We start from the raw sequence: 9,724 nt of genomic DNA on the forward strand, positions 1-9,724 counted from the left end.
TTCCTACGTCACAAAGAGACGTGCTCCGCTTATTGGTCAACTCTCCACCTATCAGGGGAATGAGCCACGGCCACGTGCATTGCCAAACCTCGGTATGAAATTTTAGTTTACTAAATATAATTTAAATACTTTATTTACAATTAAAATGTTAAGTTGGCTGAAAGACAAATCATGGACTCAAATATAATGTATGTATACTTTATTATATATGCTTATTGACATTAACAGGACATTGAAGCAATGGTGAAATACATTAAGTACAGAGATATTTTACTTAAGTAAACCACTGCATGAAAGCTGTTAGAAACAAATATTTAAACATTAACAAAGTTTATGTTCTTCTGAATACATAACCATTTCTTGGAATCAAAACTAAAATGGTGAAACAAAAACCTACCGCACCCACAACATTTTCTTTTACATGAGCAATGTCCGATGTCAAGACGCCATTGTGCTAATACAGCACTAGGCCATGTGTTGGCCCAGAGGAGGAAAATGTTGTTTTATTTGTCGTTACTCTGAGCTTTGAAGTCTGCCATACAGACTTTGCACTTTGGCGGACATCTTGTGTTGGTCAAGCTGCATGATTATTTTCTGAACTACTTCAAACGTGAAATGAAGGGGTTTTGGATATGCTATGTTGAGTGCATATAGCAAACCCAGAAGGAGGGCACAAGCTGAGGCAACTGAAGGCAGTTCATTCAGCACCTCCACGCCCTCGATGATGATGCCGATGTCTGCTGGTGGCTCCTGCAGTCCTTCCCCCTCCTTCCGTATCACAAACACACCCATTGTGAGCTCCTCCATCTCCTTCTGAAGATCATCTGTTCTGGAGTCCTAGAACAGGAGTACATGACAACAAACATCACTGGCATCACTTTGCACTAATATGGGACAATAATATCACTGGCCGGAGTCCTACTCTGTGATAACTCACTGATTATTCGGACGACTCACATGATCAGAACCTAATATTTAAAAATGCTAGGACACCCTGAACTCACATATTGCAGATTGAAAATAATATCCCTCTTACTTCTATGTTTAATTGTTATTCCAGCTTGATCTACTATGTATATATATTTTTCATTTATGTTGAGAAGGATTAATATTAATATCATTCAATTGTTGTCAAATTGTGTGTGTGTGTGTGTGTGTGTGTGTGTGTGTGTGTGTGTGTGTGTGTGTGTGTGTGTGTGTGTGTGTGTGTGTGTGTGTGTGTGTGTGTGTGTGTGTGTGTGTGTGTGTGTGTGTGTGTGTGTGTTGTGTGTGTGTGTGTGTGTGTGTGTGTGTGTGTGTGTGTGTGTGTTGTAGAGTTATATTTGTATTTATTCATGTTAGCAAACTATGGATAAGCTTAAAATGAGAATAATTTGGGTAAAACTGTGAGCTGGATTTGGGGCCTGTTGACATGTGTTTTTGAGGACAAAGGAAGATGGGGGAAGGTGAGAGCATGTCCTGATTTGCATTCAACTTAGAACGAGCCACAGTGGTTGTGATGTTAAGAGAGGTCCCTTGGGTTTCTCTGGTGCTTATCAATAGTAGCAGTTAAGTGAATACTGTTCAAACAATACCTGTGTTTGTGTTTTATATTGATTTCTCTGTTTTATCCTTTCATAAATGTAAGGACTACAAATGGCTATAAACATTCTGGGCTGGTTGGAGTAAACAGGGTTTTATGGCTCTGTGGGGGAGGTGTAGGTATGCAGGCCTTGAGACCTTTTGTTGTAAAGTGAGCCTGTTTGGTTTCCTGCTACGTTTCCTGCTGCGTTGCGTCTCCCAATGAGATGACCTGAAAAGATGACCAGCTGACCTAACACCAAACCCCTCCTTCTTACTCTGGTATATATCCGGTGGATCCCTGGCGTTCGGCCTCTTCTTCACATGCTGCCCTCGGGTGAAAGTAGCTCTGTAGTATGCGGACTAGAGCAGGAGTAAGCCGGCATTACTCCTTAAGCATTGCAATATAACTGTAATATATCATGTTGTATTGTAATGATTGTATTGCATTGTCATATTGCCATTAAAGTAGATTATTGTTAACGGTTACTTTGTAGCTATGGATTCCTTCCTGTATTATAACCAGCTTCATAGGAACGCGCGGAGAATTGAAAAGCGGACCAGTTATCCCTCCAAATCTCTAACAAAATGGTGACCCCGACGTCTATAACGAAGCTGAGGAAGAATTCAGACGCTTTCAAACATCTCAGACAATCAGCAGGACTCTGCAGCTTTGCAAATAAGGTAAGCAGACGATGAAAGTCGCCTGTCTGTAATTGGATACGCTAAAACTTTAGGATTGTCTGTAGGCGTTTCACAGTGTTTTTATAGTTTAAATGGAATATACAATGCATATTTTACTATGTTAGGAAAGTTATATACAAAACGTAAACGTGGATCGACAGGTAGACGAAAGTCCTGCGTGACGTAAAATAGAGCAGTTTGGCGCGGATCTGCAGGTGTTTATTCCTGAGTGGCGTAGAAATGGTGCAGTTTGTGTGAATGCGAGGTTTGAATCCTGCACGGCAAAACCTGAAAACTCGATATATTAGATCGAGTCGCCGTTTAAAACTGGGGTTTAAATAACAGACCAATGCTAAAAGCTTAAAGCCAGAGGTCTGTTATATATTAAACCAAGGTAGAGCGTTTCCCTTTGTCTGGAAACTTCTGCTGCTGCCATCTAGTGGCTGAAAGGGGGTATCACACCCTTGAAACTTCTGCTGCTGCCATCTAGTGGCTGAAAGGGGGTATCACACCCTTGAAACTTATGCGAGCTTAGAGTTTAATCATTACATTGCTGGCCGGTATTGTTTGGTAAACTGGTACAAAACAATAAGGGATTGAACATTTTTTACAACGACAGCACCAGGAGATGAGTAAACTCAAGAATCTGTAGAGTGTAAATACATTGTGCAAAACACATTTTACACTCGAACTGTTTGCAAATGTAGACAATATAAATACATGTTCAGAAAGAAGACATAGGCCTACACTTGATTCAAATTTCATTACTGTGATCCGATTGGTGTGCTCTGCAGGTTTACTATTGTTCGAAGTAACAGTGGGATTTAAATGAGAGAAGATATGGAGATGTTCTTTCATAGTGTGTGGAATATGTGATGCTGGAAACATGTAAGTATTTCAGAGTTGTGTTGGGTAAATATGTAACAATGGATGAAACAATTTTTGGAGTGAGTTTTTGTAATATCATAAGTAGACATTAATTATGTTGATTACATGGCATTTAACAACTAAGACAGATAGTATGATTAGAAAGAGACAGAGTGGAAAGGGTTGGATTTATTTAACATCAGTGGGCTAGACTTCTTATAGGTAATGTGTACCGGGACCTGGACTCCCCCTCTGAGTTAGAAAGGCTTTGATCCCGACCCTCCAAGCAGACAACGAGACCTAACCCAACAGGAGACTCCTCCTTCTCCATCGTACAGACAGAGAACCAGAGCTGAACCAACAACAACAACAAGACTACATCAAGACTGCAGCCAGAACTATCTCCACCTGTGGCATCCAGAACCAAACCAGCATGCTGACATACAGAGAGATACTCTCATCGGTCCCTCAAACAGGACATGAAGTTCCAAACTGCGCTGCGAGATTTGGCACAATAGACATGAGAGCAGAATCCGCCCTCCATAAAAACAGCAGAGAGACTGTAAAGGAGGAGTGCAACAACAGTGGCATGATGGGGCTGCAGATGTGACTGGGCCAATGGCTGCCTACAAAAGTTACAGCGGATGGATTCAACAGCTGATGGACTGAAGAGAAGACAGAATCAGAGGAGTTGGCATGGTCGATTAGAAGTGAGGAGGCCGGGGTCACGGCTTGAGAAAACCAGGGGAGGAGGAAAGGAGAACGGGAATGAGTGAGTTACACATAAACACACTTATTCACGAAACGCACATTTAAATAACTTGAATTAACTTCATAAAGACAGAAAGATTTATTAATCATTTGGTAAATTAAAAATAGCAGTAAAGAGGAAACTATTAAAGTAAAATGATAATCATCCTAAAACACACTGACAGAGTAGAACCATATTCTTCAATATTTTCATCATGTTAACAATTCATTCTTTAAGACATTTTTATTCACGTGTGAATGAAGTAGTGATCTCATTGGTTACAATATTGATCACCATTAAAAGGATAGTTTTAGGAACCACTCTATAGGACAAATCTTTGTTTGTATTAATGGCTAGTGCCAAGCCACATATTAAATTCCAATCTAAAGTGTTGATTTCACCATTGTGGCATAGTTATTACCAGACTTCGGTTTTAAATCCTTGATAAAGGAGGGAGTAATTGTTGCATGTTCGGACACCCAAGGTTCCACACACTGCTAAAGAGTTTAACATCGTTTTTTAAGTAGACCAGAATTATAATGAGCTATGAAATGCAGAGCGACACATATCCTAGTAATGTTTTGACTCAAGATAATAGTTATGTACAAAAGTTTCTGAAATAGATCATTAGACATTTTAATTAGTAGTGGTACTCGAAGGAAGTGAGTTTTGTACCAAGTTTCAGGAAAAGTGGGAGGCGGAAGTCCCAATGACAAGTGAGAATCATCTTGAAAATTATAGTTGAAATCGTGACATATTTTTGTAGACAAAGGATACTGGCCTATGCGGAAATGTCAAAGTCTCTGCAGAGCACGACACATGGCCAAAAAAGACGGAGACCAACTGACCTTTGACCCTGACCGACAGTGTAACTTGACAAGGCACTGTGGATGACTGACTCTGGGGTGAACCTGACCAAACTTGACATGACAACCAGACAGTGTGAGTGTGAATGTATGCCGGCATGTGATCAGTGTAACTGCATGATTCTAAAACAATAACTAACCAAGCATGTTTTTGGACTAACATATTATTTTGGAGCTCCAAGGGAAACGAGAGGTTTCCTAAAAATTCCACAAAAAGGGGAAACCGCACATGTGATATTTTCCTCTCACATGAGTTGGCGGTTGGCAAATGTAAAACTACAATCTGAAGATTCTGTTTCTTTTAGGCCTGAAGGACGGAGAGGAACACTTCTTTTCACTGAAGTGTTTACTGTGGAAATAATGATAATAATGTTCGTTATGTTCCTAACCAATTACCTGACAGTTTTTGTTCCCCTCCCATTACAGGCTTTTGTTACACATGATTTCATGTGTAAAAGGGGGGAGTGAGTATAATGTATAAATGTCAACATGGCTGTAAAATTCACAATTTAAATTTTTCTTTTAAGGATTGAGCATTGAATGTAATTAACCTGCTCCATATCTGGGGATAAGATACTGTTTGATGAATGTTGAGATGTTTCTAAATATTGATTTGAATTATAGCAGGTAACACAGAAGCAGTGGCCAAGGGGCTACTGTGAAACCGAAGAAGTTGACCTGTGATAGTTAAACAATTTTGTAATATTTTAACAGACATTAGAGTAACTGAGGTTTGAAATGTAGAAAGAACATATTACAGTTAAAGCTAAAACATAGTAATGTAATGAGACAGAATTTAATTTAGACAACATCATGTAACTAGCCTGGTAAAGAAGTAAAAGCCATAGACTTTATTGTTTAGGTCATTATGGGGATATACATTTCATCTAAATTTATAATAGAAAGACATTTGATGACAGTTTGTTGGAATTCTGTATTCATTTTTTCAGCGTGATAATATCTAAGCACTGACAGGTAGAAGCAGTATCACCAGGAAATCATTCACTTTGTTAGCATCGTGATTTTGGTTGTTTTTGAATCCATAACATTAGTGTGTTTCTTTACCAGAAACATTAGCAGTTCATATTATATTTGGATTTTAAATAGGATTTCATTTAAAAATAAACACAGATGCTTGTCAGAAATTCAGAGCTATTGAAATATGTTATTTAGTTTACCTAAAGATGTTGAGGTTCTTATTTAGTTGGCACAGTCCAAGTATTAAGATTCTGAAGCTGCACTGGCAGATAAGAGGTCTACAATTAATTTAGAAAACCTGTTCACAGACGGCTGTTGTTTCAAGACACCCCACCAACAGGCTCCAAGTGGGGCAAAACAGCTGAGCGTAGGCTTGAGGGAGTTGTATCAGATTTCTCCACACAGGTCACCGGCGCCAAAAGGGGGACCCGAGAAGCACGAGGACAAAGTGGCTCAACCCCAGGCTCTCCGACCCCGACCGAGTGACCCAGCGGACCTCTTATGCCGTCTGCCTGGGAGAAAAGGGGGACAGCTCGTACCACGGGAGCCAGTGTGCGGCGGGGAAACCACCTACTAGGACCAGGGGACGACATCAGGACGGACGTGGCCCTGGCAGACGTGGACTACTCGGAAGCAGCAGACTGGAGGAGCAGGACCCTGGAGGCATCCTTACAGCAGACGACCCGGGAGGCATCATCAGCGGGCCCGAGAAGGAGGACCCTGGAGACATCTCTACAGCATCGACCCGGAAGCCGCCATCAGCGGGCCGGAGGACGAGGAGAGGAAGACATCTCTCTAGCAGGCAGCCCAGAAGCTGCTGTCAGCGGATTTGGGGAGACAAAGACACGGCAAGCCGGGACGGCGCAGCAGAGGAGTCTACTTCGCTCTGATCAGTTCCACCCGTGAAGGGCAAGCTGCATCTCCCCCTCCCTATTAGCTGTCCTTGTGGGCTATTTCTCCGAGGGGGGGGGGGCTGATGATTCTAGCACTCAGCTACCCCCTCATGGTTCCTTCACTGCCATGGAAAGTGGTGTTCTGTCTCCATGAAGGTTTCAAGTACTCTAAATACCAGCTTCGGATGGATTTATGGACACAGTAGAAAATAATGACCGTGGGTATATTTCAAAATGCCTTGTCTAAGTTTATCTCTGGAGAAGGAGATAAAAAGGGGGATTTGTAGAGTTATATTTGTATTTATTCATGTTAGCAAACTATGGATAAGCTTAAAATGAGAATAATTTGGGTAAAACTGTGAGCTGCATTTGGGGCCTGTTGACATGTGTTTTTGAGGACAAAGGAAGATGGGGGAAGGTGAGAGCATGTCCTGATTTGCATTCAACTTAGAACGAGCCACAGTGGTTGTGATGTTAAGAGAGGTCCCTTGGGTTTCTCTGGTGCTTATCAACAGTAGCAGTTAAGTGAATACTGTTCAAACAATACCTGTGTTTGTGTTTTATATTGATTTCTCTGTTTTATCCTTTCATAAATGTAAGGACTACAAATGGCTATAAACATTCTGGGCTGGTTGGAGTAAACAGGGTTTTATGGCTCTGTGGGGGAGGTGTAGGTATGCAGGCCTTGAGACCTTTTGTTGTAAAGTGAGCCTGTTTGGTTTCCTGCTACGTTTCCTGCTGCGTTGCGTCTCCCAATGAGATGACCTGAAAAGATGACCAGCTGACCTAACACCAAACCCCTCCTTCTTACTCTGGTATATATCCGGTGGATCCCTGGCGTTCGGCCTCTTCTTCACATGCTGCCCTCGGGTGAAAGTAGCTCTGTAGTATGCGGACTAGAGCAGGAGTAAGCCGGCATTACTCCTTAAGCATTGCAATATAACTGTAATATATCATGTTGTATTGTAATGATTGTATTGCATTGTCATATTGCCATTAAAGTAGATTATTGTTAACGGTTACTTTGTAGCTATGGATTCCTTCCTGTATTATAACCAGCTTCATAGGAACGCGCGGAGATTTGAAAAGCGGACCAGTTATCCCTCCAAATCTCCAACAGTGTGTGTGTGACTTGGGAAAATTACTAAAAACCCAAATTCCGATGCTATGCTTTAGTTATCCCTGATGAGCAGGTTTGTTTGTAACTTTATTTATTCAGATTGGTCCCATTGAGATCATAGATCTCTTTTTCAAGGGAGACCTGCAGCATATAGGTTCCACATGAAACATAAAACAATAGAGGATATCATACAACATATTTACAAGCTACATACTTAGGTGGCATGGTCCATCAGTGTATAAATGGGTGAATGTGAATGTGCACAAGTGCTATGAGGAGTTGGAAAACCACAAAGGTGCTTTAAACTTACATGATGTCAAATGTCCAAGATTATGAATATAATCAAACCCGACAGGTGTTATTTTAGTAGAGAAATGTTCCTTTTACAGCATTAATATCAAAGCACGTGTGCCTTTGACAAGCTGTGCTGACATACAAATTGCAGTTAAAACTTACCAGATATTCCTTGATCAGCTCATCTGGATCTTCTCCCAGGAAGATAATGAGGGCTCTCAGGACACACTCCCTCCGAAGATGAATGTCTTCAGTCTAAGACAACATTATTTCGGTTAATTTTATTTTTCAAAATGTCTATTGACAGATTTCCTTACTCTTACAGCTAAAATCCTTCACTTTATTTAGAAACAAATGGACACTCCTAGTTACTGAGTTTCATAAAACAACGGTTGCCCTCCCCATGTATCTATAAAAGGATACACAAAAGGTATCCCTTTTAGCTAGCAAGGACTCATTTGACAATGCAGATTTACCTGGTCAAAAATGTCCATGATGTCAGCAGTCTTTTGACGTGTTGATCCTCCTTTGGCACGGATGACTGTGATTAGCTGACTTGAGTGAATGTCCAACTGGGCCATGAACTTCTCCTCAAGAGGAATGGTCATTATCCTCTGGAACTCTGCATTGATCTATGAAAGAATAATACAAAAAAGAGTAAATTCAATTGGACTCAGTCTGTATGCAATTAACATTTAAAAAAATAACCATTGAAGCAAGTGTAAACTTCTTCCGACCCCTTTTCGGACGTGTAATTAGCTAAAGCTTTGTTGTTTATTGATACCAAACAATGATACTACAGATTATTCAATTATTAATTAAATGTTTTGTTTTGTTATTGCATTCATTTGTATAATACTGTATCACCTCTTGTTTCATTTGTATTTTTCTTTGGTTTTACACGCTCGAAGAAAAAAAAATAAACTAAGCATGCCTACACACTGGCAAAAAGTATAACAAACTAAAAATGTAAATTCTGTCAGTAAACACTGTTAAACATAATCTTTACCACACCATATTATGATGAATGGATAAAAGCTTACTAAAAAATGTATACAGACTAGGTTATTACCTCTTTGTGTTGGAACAGTGCCGGCCACCTGTCTTTGAAGTCCTTGATTCTTGGCTCTTGGTTTACCACCTCCTGTCGTCTGTAGGCGAACGTGTGAGCCATTTTGTCTGCGATGACCCTATTATTGTTCCTTATCCTGATGTCTGTCAGAAGTTCTAGTCTTTCTTTTTCCAGGCTTTCCAGATTGGCACCAGTGGGGAAGGATGGATACAATTTAGCCTCAGCTCGCTTTGGCCTCTTGACTTTTTTAGCAGGGAAAGCATCTGTAGCAGCTTTAGATTTCAGGGAATTTACCACCAGCTCTGGGCACCCCTGCAATTTGAGCTGAGTCCTGTAGTTTCCCATCTTATATTTCAGGCGCTGTTTCCATCCATTGCAGCCATTGAATGAGCCAGGTTCTTTCAAACAAGGATGCTTTTTGATAAGAGCCTCTGCTACTGTGCAGAAATGTGAATCATCTGGATAGGCCTTGTACCCGTAAATTGTTTCTGCAAGTCTATTCAGAATATCAGACTTGCTTCGGGAGCTGACAGTCAACATTTTGTGGCTTCCATTAAACTCAGAATTCCCCATCACTAGCTGCAGCTCCGTGTCATATGAAAATTGAGGAATCGGAAAGTCCGCTGGCCACTGTTTGGC

At 40.7% G+C, this 9,724-nt stretch overlaps 1 protein-coding gene across 1 annotated transcript; it reads right to left on the minus strand.

The window, feature by feature from the left end:
- Positions 1 to 245: 245 nt before the first annotated feature.
- LOC117559478 lies at positions 246 to 9,232 on the minus strand. The gene is made up of 4 exons (XM_034236265.1): positions 9,086 to 9,232; positions 8,490 to 8,645; positions 8,176 to 8,268; positions 246 to 837 (listed from the first exon to the last, which is right to left on the minus strand). The coding sequence occupies exons 1-4, from the start codon at positions 9,185 to 9,187 to the stop codon at positions 514 to 516; spliced, it is 675 nt and encodes a 224-aa protein (XP_034092156.1). The 5' UTR covers positions 9,188 to 9,232; the 3' UTR covers positions 246 to 513.
- Between the last annotated feature and the right edge of the window lie 492 nt (positions 9,233 to 9,724).

This window comes from Gymnodraco acuticeps, unplaced genomic scaffold, assembly GCF_902827175.1.
Source record: "Gymnodraco acuticeps unplaced genomic scaffold, fGymAcu1.1, whole genome shotgun sequence".
NCBI lineage: Eukaryota > Metazoa > Chordata > Actinopteri > Perciformes > Bathydraconidae > Gymnodraco > Gymnodraco acuticeps.

Bases quoted from the DNA above. Each gene is read 5' to 3' on its own strand.
- LOC117559478 (XM_034236265.1), bottom strand. From the start codon at position 9,187: ATGGCTCACACGTTCGCCTACAGACGACAGGAGGTGGTAAACCAAGAG. The intron at 8,646-9,085 runs GTAATAACCTAG...ATTCTTTCATAG, and splicing joins CACTGTTCCAACACAAAGAG to ATCAATGCAGAGTTCCAGAG. The intron at 838-8,175 runs GTAAGTTTTAAC...CTCCTGTTCTAG, and splicing joins AGCTGATCAAGGAATATCTG to GACTCCAGAACAGATGATCT.